A 20631-nucleotide genomic window follows, 5' to 3' on the forward strand; every position below is an offset into this window, starting at 1 on the left:
ACTGAGATATGTGTTTAATGTCTTGTCCTTGTAAAAAGGGATGTTTGTGAATTTAAAAATCATATATGTAGGAGTAACTGCTCCTTATGTGAAGTAAACTTAGTAATTATAGTTCATGGGGCATGATGTTGATTTACATGTTTGACATATTAACACTATGATGCTAATGTGGCCACTAAATGTAGCAGACCAATGAAAGTAGAAGCTGGTTTTTAATTCGAATGTCCACCGACCATCTGTTAGACACGTTCCAAGTTACACCTCAAGCTGGAACTTGAGCTGTTTCTGTAGAAGTGAGCTGACTGATCCTGGGAAGCGTGGCTGCTTTAGCTCAGCTCAGTACTCAGTTCTGAAGTTGGTAAGGGAATGGAGTTTGTGCTGGTGTCTGATCAACAAGACTGACTAAATGTAACATTTATTTGAAGCAGGTGTTTGTTTTCCTGAGTGACTGTAGGATGTACTTGTACTTGGCTTTCAGAAATCTAGGAAAACTTTATCCTAGTAGAATTAAGAGCTACCAGTTTAAGTAGGCTCTTAATGTGTGGCAGAAAGAACAATGTAACCAGATAAAAATAAATAACAAGTAAAGAATTCACCATTTTATGAAGGTTAGGTAACAAACATGCCTTTGGTGTTAGTAACATGACATTTCTTTAGTAATAGTACTCTTTCAATTGGAAAAGTATGAAGAATTGACATTTATGACTAAATTGGGCCTAGTCTGCTAGATTTTAAAGCTTAAGCTTAGTACCAGCAGTAATATCTTTGTATGAAGTTATTCCATGTTATACCATCTTACTAAATCTGGTGTTTTGTTGTTAAGGCTAAAGAAACAGTTGTTCATATTTAAATGCAGGACAATCTCCATTTAGCCTGTATTTTATCTAATATACAAAGCAGATAATGTTCTCTTTACCGGAATTCCCTGGTAATGATATGTGGCTGTACTTTACCCTTGAGATAGATGCTTATTGCATTTTTACTGTGGTTTATTAGCTACTAACAACATTTTGGTAACAAGCTGGAATGAATAAGTTTTGATCCAGAAAGAAAATGTAAGAAAAGTAATTATTTTGTCTGCTTTGAAATGCCACTGTATTGTATTTTTGTCATTTCTCTGTCCAAATGGCAAGCAGAAGGTTTCAGCTCCCATTTCTCTTGTACCAGCTTCCAGTAAAGCATTCTGCCAGCATCTGCACAAGCACCTCTAATAAGCTGTGTAGCAGTATGGAGCCTCTGCCCCTTTGACAGAGGGAGATGCGCTATTTTAGGATTCAAAAATGGGCATTGTCTCAGCGTTTTTTAGAAAGAAAAGTCTCTGATAGACACAGCATCAGCATGGATGCTGACAGCATGTCATTGTGGGGTGCTCAGATAAAATCTGATGTTACCCCTGGTAAACAGTGCTAGCCTAGAATCAGCCTTCAGGAATTGTGGACATTGAGGTGTGTCAGCTTTCCTATAAAGCCCCTTTTGCATTCTAAATGTTACATGCAAGTTGATGATAAAACTAACTGTTTCTCAAGTGCCAGGGTAGAAAAAGTAATTAAAGATTCTGTAATACTGTTCTAATGTATGAATATCTTCCTGAAAGCTATGGTTATTTGTAGGTGTTATTAATCTTGCACCTCATACGCTGATTATTTCTGATCATTCAGACCCATGTTGAAGTATTAATCCATGAAACTTAAGCCCTTATGCTTCATAGACCATGAATAATTGTAATGTAGGTGATTTGTTAGAGTTGGGATTTTTCTTCCAGTTGGAGAAGGTATTTGAATGGTCATGGTTTTGGTATTTCAAGAGGAAGGAGTTATTTATGTTCATTGGCAATGCATGTTATGTGTTCTCTTCAGGTTTTATTCACAGAAGTCTGAATATTAATTTCTTAAAACTAATTTATGGAAATAACATTCTACTCAATTTCTTTTGTGTTGGCTGTGTCATCTATGCTTTTTTCAGAAAGCCTATAAAATTAAATTTTGAGCAATTAAGTGCTTCGTGTATATTTTAAGAATAATTTTCTTATCTGATAGTCCAGGTAGTTTTGACTTGCCACAGAACACAAATATTTCTCATTTTTAGATGTCTTTCCTTCAGTACCTTTGGTGGAAGATGATCAGGTCAAGGAATACTTAAGCAAACTGGACCTAATGAGTCCATGGACCTTGATGGAATGCACGCACAAGTGCTGAGGGAGCTGGTGGATGGAGAAACAGGCTGACAGGAACCTTTTGAAGTTCCAAAAGAAGTGCAGAGTCCTGCAACTGGGAAGGAGCAATCCCTGGGCAGTGCAGGCTGGGATTTGACCAATTGGAGAAGCAGCTTTGCAGAAAAGGCCCTGGGAGTCTTGGTGGACACTGAGTTGATGGTAAACTGGTGATGTGCCCTTGCTGCAAAGAAGGCCATGGTATCCTGGACTGCATTAGGAGTGTTGCCAGCAGGTTGAGGGAGGTGATCCTTCTCCTCTGCTCAGCACTGGTGAGGCCACAGCTCGAGTGCTGGCTCCATTTCTGGGCTCCCTACTACAACAGAGACATTGGACATACTGAAGAGAGTGCAGCAAAGGGCCACAAAGATGATGGACTGGAGCATCTCTCCTGTGAGGAAAGGCTGAGAGAGCTGGGACTGCTCTGCCTGGAAAAGTGAAGGCTGGGGAGGATCTTATTGGTGAATACCTGAGGGGAGGGTGCAAAGAGGAGAGTGCCAGGGTCTTTTCAGTGGTACCCAGTGGTGGGACCAGAGGCAATAGGCACAACTTGAAACACAGGAGGTTATCTCTGAACATCAGAAAACACTTTTTTACTGTAATGATGACCCAGCACAGGCACAGGTTGTCTAGGGAGGCTGTGGAGTCTCTGTCCTTGGAGATATTCAAAAGCCTCCTGGACGTGGTTCTGGGCAACTGACTCTGGGTGTCCCTGCTTGAGCAGGTCCCAGATGACCTCCAGAGGTCCCTTCCAATCTCAATCATTGTGATTGCTATGTCAAATGATAGGAAAGAAAAACAATTAAATTTTGGCCTAATTAAAAAATTCCTTATTACATCATACAAATATACTATATAAAAATATAGATTACATGAGGCCATCTTAATTTAACTTTTCTTTATTCCATTGTTACTTTTGATTTCGGCAGAGCGAGCTGACGGAGACCTTAACTCTGTTCTTACCAGGTCTATCCTAAAAGTCAGTTAACTTGTTCTCAAAATTTGTCTTTTTGGATTTACAGTAGTACTGCTAGTTTTTATCCTGCTTGCTTGAACTCATTTCTCATTCATTAGGGCTCAAACTGTCAAGTGCAGTAAAATGATGTTTCTTTGTCTGCCCAGCCTGACTTTATTGTGCACTGAAAGAAAACTACCTTGCCTGAAGTTTGTTTTGGTAAAGGTGCCTTGAAGTGTTCTCTATATTTCAAGGGCTCTTGGGATTTCAAAGGTGATGCAGCAGTTGTGAAAAAACAGCATTCCACTTAAAGCATATAATCCCAATTGAAGTTAATACTGTATCTTACACATTTTAAGGAGTTTGGATTCCTTTTGCCAGTCTGTGTACTTTTTAATGTGTACTTATATTGTTTTTAGATGTGGCTGAATATATCACTTTACCGTGTCAGTTTACAGCTTAAATAAACTTTAATTCAGTGCATAAAATAGAGTGCTTTCTGGGAGTCAGCTTAGGTGTTGGCTTTTGTAACAACTACAGTTCAATGTCTTAAATTGAAGAGGGCAATATGCTTAACACTTAAGCTGTTTTGTAAAGTGCTGTTAATTTTGTTTAATAATACATGCTCATTTTTGTGCAACTCTGTACAAGTGATCTGCCTTCTAATTATGAAAGATTTTATGTAATTTGATAAAATTATGATTTCTTCTTATCCAGTTTTAGGTAGAGGTGATATTTTAAGACAGACTCTGTGTGTACATTATGAAAGCCTTGCTAATTTTAAATGGAACTTCTTGCTAACTAAACCTGCGTGGTTCTCAGAAGTGCTTTGTTTGCTCTGTAGTGCCCACAACTAGAGATCCTGACATTGGTCTCTCACTTTACCCAAGGGGACCACAGCCTAAGGAGGTTTGTCTAAGGTCTTCCTTCCTGCTCTAGAAAGGCATATTCACATCATTTTTCTCCTAGTGTTTGACCATCTCAGATGGTAGAAGGATGAGTTTTGGAGCTGAGACAGTGGACACATTAATTTGAAGAGAAAAAATGACACTGTTGATTAAACAGATCTCTGTAAAGGTCCTACCTATCCAGTAATATGTAGTATTTTGGTTTTGCTGCAGCATAACTGGCAAGTTTGTGGCAAGCTGGGAAGCTTGGTGCTGTGTTTCAGCAGTGGAAACTGACTCTGCAGAATCTGTGGCATTTCTTCCTGCCCACTAGTTGCTGTAGTCCAAGATGTGTAGTTGCCAGAGGCAACCCTGGCAGTAATGTTGCAGTAACTGCACTGCAAGATTGCTGAAGTAGAAATTCAGCACATAACGTTTTTGGAGATGTCCGGTATTTCTGAGTGTGAGTAGGCAGTTGTCTCTCATTCCTTTCTAAGTCAAGATAACAGGAAAACTTGTGGCATGGATTGCCAGTGTTCTATTCAAAATGGTTGGAATAACCTGGCACTCTCACAGTTTTTATTCCAGGAAGATGATGTAATTGGTGTCTTGAATTTACACTACTAAGGAAGTTGCTGAACTCCCTGTCCCTTTTAAAGTAACTGTAACTGGCAGAGGTTGTTAGATTGAAAGTACAGGTTTATAAAGCAATGATCTCCTGTCATTAGACATCATAGTTTATCATCTGTATAGCTTGAGGATTTGGTTAGTTGAATTACCACAGCTTCTAAAAACCCTAGTTTTGGATCCAGAAGTCTGTTGTATTAAGTTGTACAAATACAGGATGAAGGAAAGTCTTAAGCTTTTGTATGGTGTGTACAGTTAGACATGAGCCTGTCTGAGGTTTAAGTGCTTAAATAAAAACCTGTTTTGGCCCAGGTGTCATGCAAACAGCAGGTGAGATGCTATTTTTGAGATTATAATGCTGTCCTAGTATAGCTGAATGTTTTCTGAGATGAAGTGGGCGTGCATTTGTCCATTTTGGTGCATGTGCAGAATGTCCGTATCCATTTCGCTTGTTCTTTTCCTTGTTTAGATGCAGTCTGTGTGGTGTGATCCAAAACATTTCTTCTTCCTGATTCTCTCCCCATCCTGCCCTTTTTTTTTCTCTAGCAATGGTCATGAATAAGGGTTTTGCACTTAGGCTGTTAGTTCCAGTTTGTACTTTATTTCCCCACTCCCCTAGAGGTAGTGGTATTTATGTTTGTGTGATTGCGAACTCCAGAATCCTCTTCAGGTGTTGCACAGTTTCTTTTTCGAAGGATATGTCATGCTAATTTAGATTGTGTGGCTCCTCTGAATGGTAATAGATTTTTTTTTTCTAATTTACCATCCTCCTGCTCCCACCTGTCCGTGCTCCAATTCACGCTGTCAGTATGCCACTAAACTACCAAAACAGCTGGGTTCTGCAGGAGCAGTGAAATTCAGTCATCTTTTCCTTTTGTACAGCAGTTTGTTACCACCTATTGATTAAATCTGATGGTTGAGGTCTTGAGAGACTTTAAACAGCTTTTTTTATTAAAGCTTTTAGAAAGCAGGTGAAAGGTAAAGCTGTCAGAAGGGTGCTCTAGACCTTGGAAGAGATTTCAGTCCCCTCTGAAAGAGATGTCTGATGCTAAAAAATGTCCCTGAGCTAAAAGCTTTCTCTTTTGTGAAGTATCCAGGAAATGCAAAGGAGGCCACTGCACTCATGTACCTAGGGAAGAAAAGCAGATTTCTTCCAATTATCTGAGGTATTAAAGCTGACGGTAAATATCAGAATAATCTGAAGAGTATTTTGAATCCTATCTCATTATTACACACTTTAAAAAGGCAGGCATGAGGAGACCTTTCATGTCTCAAAAGAAACATAACATCTTTTATTTTGGCTTAAAAACCAGTTTATCATCAGTTTATAAATTCATAGCTGCTTTGTCTTGAAACAAGCTGTTTTTGAATAGTATAGCTTCTTTTCTCCATCACTGTGCCTTTCAAAATGAGCCTTTGAACTCTGCCTTTTTTCTTTTGTGCAAAATATCCTTAGTAGAAGTAGTTGTGAAGATTGAGAAGCAGAGCTTCTCAGGTTGCCTAGAGTTGCAATTAAAAAAAAGCAACCTGCATCACTGAAAGCCGTATTCAAGGTGCTCTTTACCTCTAGGCACTGCAAGAGCAGTGGTTATTAGATGGCTAATAGCCCAGGTGGCTGTTAGTAAAACTCCCAAAATAACTTCCTCAAAAATGTGTGTGTAGCTTCAAAAACATAAATGTTTGGTGTTTTATGAGTGTATCACCAGTCTTAGATTTAGAGTGTTCAGCCGCCTGATTTTAGTTCAGTTTGTGGTGTGGGTGATGGGAGCTGTTTTAAGTCACACTCTGTAAGTAAAGGCAACTGGATCCTTCAAGAACCATCAAGACACAAGTGGCAGGAAACTTTGAAGTAGTTTTGTAAATCTTCCTCTTGGGGGCTGTGTCAAATTTGCTTGGACTTGAGAGGGTTTTTTCATCCACCATATAAAGTCAGATTAAAGTGAAGTTTCAGACAAGTAGTACCAATTCCTGTTTTCTCAAAAGAGCCTCATTAAATTTAAACCTATCTCACATGTATCTTCATCTACATCTCAGTATTCTGGTTCTCAGTAATTATCTTTTTAGTTCTTTATTGATTTGTATCTTGATGTTTTGTGTTAAGCATCTGTTTATCACTGTCTCAAAATCAAGGATTTGGAATGAGGTATAGAAACGAAGACATCAGTGAGCCCTCTAGTGTAGTAGCATCTCTGATAGTAGCCAGAGCTATTTCCTTTCAAGTAGTGCAAACACCTCTGTGGAATAAGATGTTGACTTCTGTGGAAAAAAATTGACTTCCTTTGTCTCATGCAATTAGTGGTTTTGTTGTACATTAGCACTTATTCATATCACATATTTTTCATTGAATTTAATCTAAAGGTTGCTTTCTTCGTAGTTTTTTAATAGAAAAGTTGTAATGTTTTCAATACTGATGAAAATTATTTAGTAGTAGTAATTTAGTGTGTAATTTTAAACAACTGTAAAGGTTCTCAAAAGTTAATGTACACATGAAATATTTTTGAATATATTTCATGTTCGTATGAAATACCATTTTCTAAGTTACATTCTTCTAGAGCCTGTGCAATCTCTTGCCTTCAGATGACACGAGCATAAGGGAGATTAACACAACTCAGAATGCTGTGAGCCTTACTTACATTTTGTGCTATTACTGAGTGGCGTTGCATGGAGGAGGTGATCCCTGTTGGAAGATGTGCTTTTGCAGCTTGACATTGAAATGATGCCTCTTGTTCCATCCAGTCTTGGAGGGAATTCCTATCCTGCTGGTTTAACATAAACTCAGTTTAGAGAGTACACTGCACGGAATACGTAAATACAGCAACTGCAACTTGCTTTTTTATGGATCAGTTAGAATATATTCATAAGCAGAGTATCATCTCTCTTGCTTATTTTGAGTTTAAAAGATGAGGTTGATGCCTTGTTCTGTCAACTTTATAGGAGCTCAGAAGCCTACAGAAGTTGAAATCTCAAGAGCAGTTATTATATTTCAGTATCAGTGTTTTCTTTCTTTAAACAGTTGAAAGAATTCCAAAGGATGTGTTGCTTCTACTCCTAAAGAAAAATTCAGAAAAATTTACTTTTGTATATGACCTTTACCTTCTAGGTATTCCAGATGTTAAGAATGATTTGGTAAAATTAGCATATATATAAATTACTTCTGTCAGAGTCACGTGTTCACTGCTGTCATGAACATTATTATAACTAAGGTGACAGAGCATGCTTTGCATGTCACACAGTGTATGTGCCCACCAGATGCATGGTTTAACTCGCTTTTAGAAGTTTGTTGGCATCAAGTTATATTTTAAGAGTTAGTTGTACTGTATAAACAGATTTCTTTTCCAGAGATACGTGTATATTTAAAAAGGAACCACTTTTTTTTTTTTTCAGGTCCCTTTACAGATGTAGTAACTACAAATCTTAAACTACGAAATCCATCAGATAGAAAAGTATGCTTCAAAGTGAAGACCACAGCACCTCGCCGATACTGTGTGAGGCCCAACAGTGGAATTATTGACCCAGGATCATCTGTAATTGTTTCTGGTAAAAACAAATATATGCAGTTTTAGATTACATGCTTTTAAGGCCTTTAATAAAAGTTCTGTAATGCTTGATCTTCAAGACTGTTTGAAGATATCAGGTTTTTTTAAAAGTTAGTTTAAAAGTAGAGCTGTTTCCCTTCATTATGTGATGGCAACCTGATGTAGAGCTGCAATGATATGGTAAAAAATGCTCCATATAGAAATACTTGCCATTTGTCACATTTATCTGTGGCTCTCTGAAAGGCAGAAAAGAAAGTTGGAAATGGGCAGTGACATTAACAGTACCTTTGCTTCAGACTGCTATGTTCGTGAATCTTGAAGTAGAGCATTGCTTGGCTGCTCTGATCTGTTTAAAGTATAACATTTCATAGTTCATTGAATTTAAAAAAAATTCATGTACAATTGTAGGCTAGTATTTTTGACTGTAGTATTGGTCCCTGAACTCTATTGTTTCATAATTCTTCCATTTATCACAGTAGTTTGTGCTAAGGGGCAATAATTAAATTGCTTTTAAAAAATAAAGAGTTTCTGTTGGTTTGGATATGTGGAACAGTTTGTAGCCCTTCCATTTGAAAAATCTAGTACATTTCACTATAGAGACATTCTCCTTATCCTGGTGGGTGGTATTTTTATTTTGGTTGGATTTTGGTTTGGTTTGGTTTTTTTTGGTGAGGGGGTCAAAAAAAAGAAGTTGTACTTTTCAGCAGAGGGTAACCCTGAAGCCAGGCAGTGTTATCTTTTTTTTTTTTTGCATGAACCTCCATGTGGGTTTGGTTTACATACTTCATACTGACAGTTTTGATAACTGATTTTGATAACTGGATGTCTAATAGTAATCCTGTAGTGGACTGTAAGTCCAGAAGATGAGGTCTTAATAATGTGGGAGTGGACATTGTCAAGAAAATGGGAAAAGACTAGATATCAGTCTTCTGATTTGGCAAATGATTTTCGTAGGTCATTCTACTGATGATGTTGAGATAGAATCTCTAGAAAAAGGGGATTCTAAAACCAGTATTAGGTGAGAAACTTTTTATTTCTCTGAACCTGCCATATTTCCCAGCTTGGAGAGAGGGGAATTCCCTTTTTATAGGCTATGGTCTTGTAGAGATCCTGTAGGCTAGGTTGTAGAGATCACAGGCAAGAGGTCCAGCATCCTGTGGATGAAAGATCATTTTACTGAGAATTGGTTTAAGATACAGTCAAAAAACCTGCTTTATTTCCAGCTATGACTTAACAGCCATTTTGTCCTAGCTGTCTGTTTGATCTGGTGTCCGAGATCTTTCCAATGGGTCGTCATACTTCACAATCTTGATAGACTTTCCCTTCAGAGATTTGAATAGACTGAAGGATTCCATCCTGTGTGTTTTCATAGTTACAAATCATCCTTTTAATGCTTTAAATATTTTGGCTTTTTACATGAGTCAGTAGTGGAGCTGTAAACAATATTTCAGCTTCAGGATCACCAATAAAGGGAAACAGTGTCATACTGCTCGACTTTTCAGTTTGCCTAATCTTTGATATGCCTATTTCTGTGTTACTGGATTCTCATGCAGTTATTCAGCTACAGTGACCCCAAAATGCTTTCAAGTGCAGTTGTTTAGTTATAGTGACTCCACAGTGCTTTTCAGAATTGAGTTCTCTTCCCCAAAGTGTCAGCTTCATCTTTTTGTTTTTAAGCATATAATTTCTTTCGGATCACTTGGTAAACTAAATCCACAGATTATTTTTCTAGTGACCCACTTTATCTCATCAGTGTCTCAAGTGAATGTTTTCAGTGCTGAGTCATCTTTCATATAATTAAAAATAGATTTCTCTCACATTGTTGTGCAGAGAGAAATAACTATAGGATACTGTGGGCTGAAACTCTTATGTTCAAAACTAAATGTTGAGATAGTGTTAGCTGTCTTCAGCCTGTTTAATGCATCATGCTGATTCAGAGCCAAGTCAGTTTTTAATTTCATTGTGGGAGATGTGATTTTAGTCATTTTAAGGAAGTCCACGGACATTTTTTTATCATTCAGTTGTGAATCACTAAGTAACCTTCTTCAGCCATGTGTATTCATTTTTTCCCAAAAACACTAATTTGATAAGACCTGTTTTTCTTTACCTTGATGCCTAAATTTACTATTTATCACATCATGTATTGCTTGTTGTTACCTTGCTAACAGCAATTTCTTGTTGTTGATTTTTCTTTTCATAATATAGCATGTTACTCTTCTTCTTTCACATCTTATTACTGTTACTTGTTACTGTTCTTCGTTCTGCATCTGTGTTCTTCTAGCTATATCAGTGTTGCTGCTACAGTTTTTTCATTGCTGTAAAATAGGTACACGTATAGATACCTAGCACAGGAGTCCATGTAATTTTTTTAATATTTTTCTGAAACCGCTTCAACTTCTCTTTTAATTTTGTGTGAAGATACACTGAACTGGAATTCCCATTCTGTGGAAGACAAGTGTACATACACTGCCAAATAATTAATCTTTTCAGTTCACTGAGCCCTCATCCTCTGGTAGACCAAGTTGCAAGTGTACCTACAGACTCATATTTAGGTGTAATTTTTCTTTTGTCTCACTCATGGGACCTATTTGTTCATATTTGTATATGAAATGTCTTTTAGCTATAGTAATTAGAGAAATAATTATGTCAACTACACCAGACTCTGACCTCTCAGCACCTGTTGCTACAGTGTATGTCTGCTCTATTTTCAACATTGCCTTTGCATTTTAACTTTCAGTGGTTGTTCAGTGAAGAGCAAATCTAAAGTGGATAGCATGGTTGCTACAGGGATTAGCTGAAGAATCACAGTTTTATGCTTTATTTTTTCTTTGGAACAGTAATGCTGCAGCCTTTTGACTATGACCCAAATGAGAAGAGTAAACACAAGTTTATGGTACAAACAACCTATGCACCACCAAATATTACAGATATGGAGGCAGTGGTAAGTAAAAATGGAGTAAAATAACTTGTGTATTTTTTTTCTTAAAAATCTAGGCTTAGCTGTAAATGATTCATGTTTCTGCAGTTTCTTTTTGGAGAAGAACTGGGTTTTCTCTGAACAAGGGTGACTTCATATGTTATTCAGGGTTTTTAATATGAAATACAAGGTCAGTTCTTAGAACTCGCCTAGTGAAGTTATTGAATGGAAATAGTAGTGAATCTAAGGTACAGTCAGGTCAGTTCAGTGTGAAAATATGTACATGTTGTACCTTATATGCAGCTAATTTAAAGGGGATAAACAGATTGTATTTGAAGGAATCAAGAGTATATTTGAACAACAAGCCTGAAGCTGTATGAAATGGGTGCATTTGGTATGAAAAGTGTTTTAGTGAAATGTTGAATGGGATTATAATGAATTAAAACATTTCAAGACTAAGATGTGTCTTTCTGCAAGATACCAAGTGACTAAAGAGGACATAAATGATAGAAAACATGTTCTGTTTTTTAATAGAACGTGTTGTAGATTCAGTTCTTAGGCAGGGTTGGTCTGATTCGGAAAAAAGGTTTGTGCTTTTTGCTTCAGAAGTAGAGCAGCTGTTTCTGACATTACTGGCTGGCTGCAATGGGAATGAAGCCTTCAGTTGTCAGAAAAAGCCTTTTAGGGTGCATGTGGACTCCCGTAAGTGTGTATTTTAAGATGGAGGTCAACGATGCTTCTGTCTCTATAAACTGTTGTAAGGAATGTCTGGGTTTACACAAGTACGTTTGATGTTCTCTCAAGGCAGAGAAGGAGAGGGGAAACAAAGAATAAAGATGAGGTTTTACAAATCACTGAAGACCACTAGAGCTTTCAGGTTTAGGCTCTGTCCCCTTCTATGAAGGGAGAGAGTACTGTGGCATCACTCTTCACTGAAAACAGTGGAAAACCTTTTAGATTTTGTGAAGCTTTTGAGATACGTAGCTAGAAAATTAGCATCTGTCTTCCTTGTTGGTCTGGTTTAGTTTTTCTTAATATGCTGTAATAGCTCTTGGTTATGTGTGGTAAATGAAGCATAGCTGTTTGGTGAGGATGTAAAAATCAACTTTAGAAATACCTTTCAAATAACTGCTTTCTTAGTGTGTTCAAGTATAGAATGCTGAGAAACAGATCTTGCAGAAAATCGGTAATTGTAGTTCTACGTTACTGTGCAATTAATGCCACTGGAAAAAAAAGAAGAAAAAAATTATAGGAAGGATGCTATGAAAAACCTGAATGTTCGAGTCTGTAACACCTACAGTTCCAAGGTAACTGTAGAGGACCTATTAGAAAAATTACTGCAGACTTCAGATTAGTCTCTGAGCCTAAAGATTTAAGGAAACTACATGACGTATGCTTTGAAAGGTGATTGTCAGTTGAGCAGAGAAATTCTAGCATATTGCAGTTATTTAACTATATTGATAAGCATTGGAATTTAAAATGTTTTTTATAAACAGCTTTGAAAAATTCTCTAGGCCCAAATTGTTATGTAATATGCAGTAAAAGGAGGAAGTGGTTAAAATCTAAAATATGAAGAACTAAAGAAATTTACTGTGGAAGAAATATAGAGTCACTAAAAAGTGTCTTTCAGTCTTTTGTTTAAAATTGGTGCTTCCAAGATGGAATATAAGAAATACATTTACTGAGGCGTAATAGAACTTCCTTCTCAAACTGACTCAGGTGGTACTTGTTTCTCATTGTGTGTTAAAGAAACTGCTGCACTGTCCCCTCCCTGTCCCATACAAACCTCTGATGGATTCATCTTTACATTCAGTTTACTCCCTTTAATTTCCAGACTTGAATAACCGTTTCTGGCTTTTGTTGCTTCACAGTAATCAATGTGAACAAAAAGCATAGTTCTTAAGCAAGTTTGAAAGTTGCAGCTAGGGTAAGGATAGTATCCAGCTGTAGAGGAGGCAGGTACTAAGAGCAAGCTTATGAACTGTTCAGATGTTTGCATGAGTCTGACAAGTTAAGTAACTCTATTAATTTTTGTCTTAGTGGAAAGAAGCAAAACCTGATGAGTTAATGGACTCCAAATTGAGATGTGTGTTTGAAATGCCCAACGAAAATGATAAACTGGTAAGTAAGGGGTAAGAAATTACCGTACACTGACTGGTAGGATCCCACAGAAATTTGAGGGTTTTTTTAACCTGTTTGATTTAATGATTAAATGGATCGAAGGAATTTGTACTAAATTAGACAGGAGGGGTGTTCAGTATATGACTTTTTAAGGATTCATAGAATCATAGAGCAGCCCAGTTTTAAAGGGACCTTGAAATACCATCTGGTTCAACTTTTTCTCTGAAAGGGAGCATGCTGTCCAACCACATCTCAAAAAACTCCAGTAATGGAGACCAGTGCCAGAAATTAGTATTCTTTTTTTACTTTTATTATTGATTTGCTGTCAGACTTCAAAAAAAAAAAAAAAAAGAAAAAAAAAGAAAATCTTCGATACTGCATACCGTGAAAAGCAAATTGCATTGTTTTCTTTATAAAGTATTAAATTATTTTCAATTTTAAAAATACTGTTTCTAATTCAGTTGAATTAGAGAAGAAAGTACCGATTAGGAATTAATGCATGCTTTGGGAATCCTAAGTGCATTTTTATAAGGTAGTGGTAAAGACAAATAATCAGACAAAAAAAAAGCCTATTGCCTCTTTCATGCTCTTGCCTTCAGACAAAATCTATTCTGGTTGTGTAGGAGATGACAGTTTAATTGTATATAGACTGAAGATGTCTGTTTTGTGTTGCCTGATATTTGGAATAATAGTTAACTCTCAGTTGCCTAGGAGTTTTGCAGAATATGACTAAATTCTTAAGCATTAACATATTTTTTACCCTCATATTTGAAATTCTGATTTACAGAATCTTAATACTGTATATCCTTTTTCGGGATGGGGGGTGGGAGGTGGGTTTTTTTGATGCTGCTTTTAACATCATGAATGAGAGTGCTTAAGTAGGATTTCTGTTAGCAACCTTACTGCCTTTATGGCTTTGAGATTTTTTTTTAGTACTGTCCAGAGTTTATGATAGTTTGTAAGGCATGTATAGGGGTAAATAGCATGAATGCATGCATGTAAAACCATGATCCAGGTACTAGACAAATGAAACAGGGGAGAGAAGCATTGCTGGACCTGTTTTTCACCAGTGTGGATGAGCTCATTAAAGAAGTTAAGGTTGGAGCAGCCTGGGCTGTAGTGACCATGCCCTGGCTGAGTTCATAATCTCAAGGAACATGGACCTGGTAAAGACCAAGACCCTGTGAGACTTCACCTGAAGTCCTGAGTCCGGCTCTGGGGACCTCGGCACAGGAAAGATGTGAACCTGTTGTAGAGGGTCCAGAGGAGGGCTGTGAAGATGATCAGAGGGCTGGGGCCCTCCTAGGAAGATGGGATAAGGGAGCTGCTGTTGTTCAGCCTGGGAAAGAAAAGGCTTCAGGGAGACCTCATTGCAACCTTCCAGTACTTAAAGGGGGCTTATGTAAAAAAAGGAGAGTGACTTTTAACACAGACAGATAGTGATAGGACAAGGGGGGAACAGTTTTAAACTGAAAGAGGAGAGATTTGGATTAGATGTTTGGAGGAAATTCTTTACTCAGAAGGTAGAGAGGTTCTGGAACAGGTTGTCCAGAGAAGCTGTGGTTGCCTCGTGCCTGGAAGTGCTCAAGGCCAGGCTGAATGGGGCTTTGTGCAACCTGACTAGAGGAAAGTGTCCTTGCCCATGGCAGGCGGGTTGGAACTAGATGATCTTTAAGGTCCCTTCCAACCCAAACCATCCTATGATTCTGTGTTTTTGAGGAGAGCTGTGGGAACTAAATTTTAATTTTATTTTTTGCTATTTCACAGCTTTTTATGTGACTTTTCACAAGTATTCAAAGTTACTAATGTGTATCTCAGATGCTGTGAGATTTAAATTTCATGTTTGTTCAATACTCTATATTCCCTCACTAAAAGGTGCTGTAAGTGCAAAACATTTGTGTCATACGTAATTCATAGGAGTTTGTGAGAAGATCTGTTTTGTTTTTACTTTGTTTTGTTTCTTACTATTGCAGGATTGCTTTCTTCATTTTATTTTTCCCCCTCAAGTTCAAATGCTGTTTGGTGTATTTTGTGCTCTCTTTTGGATGCCTTTTGGGTCAGTGTTAAGCAGCTGAAGTATTAATTTTTGTCTCAGTAGTGTGTAGTACCAGATGTAAACAGTGCAATCTTCTCTTGCTTTTTAATATTTGAGCTAATCAGAATTGAACTGATAACAGAACTGTCTGTTCAGATTACTGTAAATATAAACTTCATTGAACTGTAGTAGTAGCTTCATTGTTTTAGTTTTAAGCTGTGGATGATTTTTCTCTAGGAAGTAAAATTCTCAAGTCATTCTTAATATTTGTAGAATGATATAGATGCAAGCAAATCCGCCCCAGTACTGAATACATCTAAGCAGGATGGACCGATGCCAAAACCACATAGTGTTTCACTTAATGATACTGAAACAAGGAAGCTGGTGGAGGAGTGCAAAAGACTTCAAGCAGAGATTATGAAGCTGACAGATGAAAATCGGCACCTGAGGGTGAGTTCTGCTTCCGTGTTTACATTGAAGTGACTTCACTCCCCTTGGTTGAAAGGTCTAATTTGTAATTAGGCCAAAAGATGTGTATTTCAGCAAGTAGATAAAACTGTTAGAATGTCAAGATTGATTTGTAATATAATTTTACTGTCCTGTATAAACTGTGTATTTTGAACTTGTCAGTGATTGAGACTTTGCGATTGTCATGGATGAGACACTGAAGCTACATAACTTTCTTCTTAAATGCAACTGTCCTGTTTAAGGTGGTCTTAGTTACTTTAAGTCTAAATCAAAAATAGTGCATTAGTAGCTTTTATTTAAAGTGCATTATTTTTCATTAAGAGTGAGTAAATGAGATCCAGAGCAGTAACATTTTGTATTACGAATTAATAGTGAACAAGAACAGTTGCTGGTCAGAGGTAAGCAAACACTGCTTTCCAGTACCTTTATGTAAAGGTGTCATTTCAGTAACCTGTAACTAGTCAATACATGACTTTATGGGACTTTTCTATATATTTGCTTTTGGAACAGTTCTAACAATTTTATTGGCCATGATAGCCTTTTAAAGAACCATGCATTAATGATGTCTCCACACCTGCATTTCTGATGAAGTTTACACAAAGCAGATGTTTCTTCTTAACGATAAGGAATTACTGCTGTTTAATTTTGACACATAGTAAATGAAAGCAAAATACTTCATTGTGCCTGTCAAGATTTTCTGAATCTTTTTTAACCAGAACATGGAGAGCGACTAGTGGATTACCTGTTCTTATTTGAAATATTATGGTTTTCTATGTCCATGTTTTGGATTTCAGTGTGGTGTTTTTGTTTTTTTTTTACTTCATTTAAATATTCACCAGTAAATTTAGCCTTTTAGTTCAGTTTTTAGTATTGTTAGAAGATGTATTTATACTTTTTTTCTATCTGTATTTTCTCCTCCCCCTCAGGATGAAGGCTTGAGGCTCAGAAAGGTAGCGCACTCGGATAAATCTGGATCACCCACAGCTTTGGCCCTCAGAGATAATGGCTCTAATTCTCTTCCTTCACTTCTTGTTGTAATTGCAGCCATTTTCATTGGATTCTTTCTAGGGAAGTTCATCTTGTAGAAAGAATGAGTGAGAGAAGCATGCAAAAGTGCAGCTTCCTTGGTTTTTTTTTTTTTTTTTTTTGGTTTTGTTTTGTTTTGTTTTGTTTTTTTGTTTTCTCTTGGCCAGAAAAAGGTTTGTTTACCTACCACATCATGGGTAGTATGGCCCAAGTGGCCCTTTTTGTGTACAGCATCATAACAGGCTTTGCCTTTAATGATCTCGCACGGTTAGAAAACACAATCTGAAAAAGACAAACTCTTCGGCTGCTGGACAAAATTGTACATTAAGTCATCAATAGCAGGTACCAGTTGCACAGTCAGTCCTTTATGAAAATTCGTAAATAAAGAATTGTTCTTTCTTTCTGTGGTTTTAATAAGAATTCAAAAATTGTTCAGAGTCTTGTAAATGTTATTTTAATAATCCTTTAAAATTTTATCTGTTGCTGTTACCTCTTGACAAATGATTTATTAGATTGCTAATCCCACTCATTCAGGAATATGAATACAAGAGGTATTCTGGGGGAAATGGTGCCTCTTACTGTGTAAATTTTCTCCTTACCTTACTTTGCTAATATCATGGCAGAATTTCTTTCTTATTCCTTGTGAGGCATTGTTGAGAGTTCTTCATCCTTACAATCCTGTCCCATAATATTTAACATGACAAAAGAAATAAAATTGTTAACAGATTTTTCTGCTGGGTAGCCTGTTTGTGTGTGTCGTACTTTTAGAAGGGATTCCTAACAAGTTCATTGTTCATGGTAATTTGCTACTTGTAACAAATGGCTATTTTGAAGTTTATTTGCTTAAGTCTCTGGCTTAGACTGTTGTAATTGAAGCTTGGGAAAGAAAAAAAAAGTTTCCATTCCATTTGTTTAGGCTGTTTTCTGGCTGCTTTCAGCTACAGAGAGGATGGCAATCAAACTTGTTTTGGAACAGAATAATTTGGATATCCAGCAGGTACAAATACCAGACATGAACGCTTTTAGTATATTAACAATTTGCTTGGATTGTGCAGGAGCGTAATAATCAACCTTCTGTTCCATCTTTGGATCTTCTGGGTGTCTTCCAGGAGTCAGTATTATTCTTTGATTTCTTAAGGGTACTTAATTCACATATACTAATTTACCGGGTTTGTAATTCTGTTTGAGCCGATATTCAGAAATGCAAGTTGAATCATTCAGACACCCATAGTGAATTCCATGATGCAGAAGAGTTGATATTTGCTGAGTGAGCCTCAGTTGCTCACCTTTGAGAAATAAAAATCATTTTTATGCAACTCTTGGCAGACCTACCTGTGTTAACTGTGTATAGCTAAGTTTTAAAGAATGCGTTTTTGGGGTCTGAAATGCTTCCCTGCACTTAGTCTTATGTCTTGCCTCATCTCTGAATATGTCATAAAAACAAACAGTAGTATTGAAACAAAATATTATCTGTACTTCTGAGTAAGCATAATCCAGTACAGGGAATTACTTGTAAACTTGAAAAACTGTGGAAGGGGTATACTCCTGTAAGCAAAATTCTGTATGCTCTTGGACAGCTTGACTTGATGTGGTGCAGCTAAGTGTGTTAGACCTTGGTATATGCACACCTTATGTAGCTGAGAAAAATGTTCTGGAAGTGATGTACGTTATCTTGGTTGCCTTTGATTTTTAGTGCTTTTTTTTAAAAAAAAGAAAACAATAATTACATCATGTTCTGTCATTGCTCTCTGTGATAAACATTTTTTTATAAAATCTTGCACATGTACAAGGAAGATGATGGAGAAAATGAAAATACTGCTTATCTTTTCACTTAAGCATGCAAGCACTGATGTTTCCAATTACTTGTTCCAGTGTCTGCATTCAAGTCTCCTTCCACCCCAGTGACTGGAAAAAACTATGTTAAGGTCTTGATTGTTTTGGTTCCACTGGTTCAGAATGGTGTATTTCTCCTGATTTTTTTTTTTTTTCTCTAACAGAACATTGCCACATCAAACTTTCTTAGCCTGTTCCAAAGTGATTACGTGGAAAATAACGAAAGCAATATTGCGCAGGATGTAGTTTGCTTCAGACAGAGCAGTCATTTCTGCGCTGAAGGGAGAAAAACTAAACAAAACCCTCTGGGAGATCTTAAAAAATGTTTACAGCATGTTGTATGGAGGTTTTCAAGGGTGCTAGCACTTAGAGGACTTTGAAGCAGAAAAAAGAAGTCATTGCTTAGTGACTCAGGTTTTGGTATCTGGCAGCAGAAATAAGGTAAAAATAATGATAAAATCAGAATGAAACAGCTTTTTCCATAAATAACAAAAGAGTTGGTGGTAAAACTTGGTCATGTCTTCAAAGTGTACAGCGGTCTCGTAACCAGTGTACTCAGTAATGGTATAAGGAGACTGTCCTGGTTTCCCGTAATCCCTTCATAGCTGTATATAAAATGTAATGCTAAAACTATTTTGCTCTCAGGAGTCACTTTGGATGAGATCAACTGTATTCAGTGAATTATGTAATATGGATTAAATTGTTTGTCTTTGTTCCTGAAATGGTTAGAACTTCTTGCTTTGTCTGCCTGCTTACTTGTGTATGTAAGCACAGGGAAATACAGTCTCTCCACTGCTCCTAGTGAAATGAGCAGATGATGATGCCCATAAAGTCATGTGAGGGTAAATGTGTAACTTCAGTTAAATACATGTTGCAGGTTGCTCTTCTGATTTCTCAAAAGGGCAAGATAGAACAAGTATACAGTATCAAAGTAGTATTTTAAAGTTTTTATGAATATAGCACTTTAAAAAAGAGTAGTATGGTTCAGGGGGAAAAAACAAGCCTAGTTAACTAGAAGATTCTGCTTCTGTAGTAATTCTGGGCACCAAATTTAACCCAATTAAAAATATACATATATATAAAGTTCATTTAAGAAAAAGTTATTTGTATCAGTGCACAAGTTATTTGTGCGTTTCTACTAATTCTCTAAAAGCTGTTGACAAACACTATTGCCCAGGCTTGCATGTTTCTGCTGCTGTGTTTGAAGCCAATTCACTTATAAGAAGCAACCAAACACTAGCTTGGAACTTCATTATCCTCCTGGGAGGAGGGAGGGTGGAGGGAGGAGTTGAAAGGTGATATTTTGCCAAAGGGGAAAAGACAAAGTCAATAAGCAAAACTTATCTTTCAGGCCTTCTTCAAAGTTATTAAAAGTTGAAATGTTAATAAACTATGAAAAATGTAGTAGTGTCCTTTTTATTTTGGGACTTCTTCCTGACTACATTCTGCGGACTGCTGATAATGAATAGGTGTATCTTGTCCACCTTGTGGACAGTGTAACTGCTCTGCTCTGAGGTACTGCTGAGAAATGGCATGAAGCTGCCTTGGATGAAGATTCAGTGTTGGAGTGAAGAGCAGGTGCCTGGATCCAGGCAACACTGAGGATACTGATGGGTCTGTCAGATTTATAGGAATCATCTTGACGAAGAGTTTTATTTTTCCTGTTAGGAGTCGCTAGATATTTATGTATGATCTGACTTGGCGGAGCAAACACTTCCTTCAGTCTGTGGCAAAAGATGGAATGGGAGCTACGCAGTTACAGAGCAACCCTAAGAAATACTTAGTACAATACTGAAATGCTCTGCTCTGCATGTTTACAGGCAGGATTGAAATTCTGTAACTTGTCTTTTTAGCCACATTGCTGTGAATGTAATAGTGCTTTGCCTTTTATTCTGGTTCCTGTGCAATGGCTTTGTGGGGGATGTCCTGGAAGGCCCATCTGTGTGTAGCAGTCACCACTGCTGCCAGCAAGGCTGTCTTTGCTGATCCTGAGCTGCTGTGGCAGCTTTAGAGCGGT

The 20631-nt window shown here is 37.2% G+C and overlaps 1 protein-coding gene across 1 annotated transcript; it reads left to right on the top strand.

The window, feature by feature from the left end:
- Positions 1-1257: 1257 nt before the first annotated feature.
- On the top strand, positions 1258-19336 carry VAPA (VAMP associated protein A). The gene is made up of 6 exons (XM_027650821.1): positions 1258-1396; positions 8018-8215; positions 11052-11155; positions 13172-13252; positions 15561-15737; positions 16682-19336. The coding sequence occupies exons 1-6, from the start codon at positions 1258-1260 to the stop codon at positions 16838-16840; spliced, it is 858 nt and encodes a 285-aa protein (XP_027506622.1). The 3' UTR covers positions 16841-19336.
- The last annotated feature ends 1295 nt before the right edge of the window (positions 19337-20631 follow it).

Source organism: Corapipo altera, unplaced genomic scaffold (genome assembly GCF_003945725.1).
Source record: "Corapipo altera isolate COAL_440 unplaced genomic scaffold, ASM394572v1 24, whole genome shotgun sequence".
NCBI lineage: Eukaryota > Metazoa > Chordata > Aves > Passeriformes > Pipridae > Corapipo > Corapipo altera.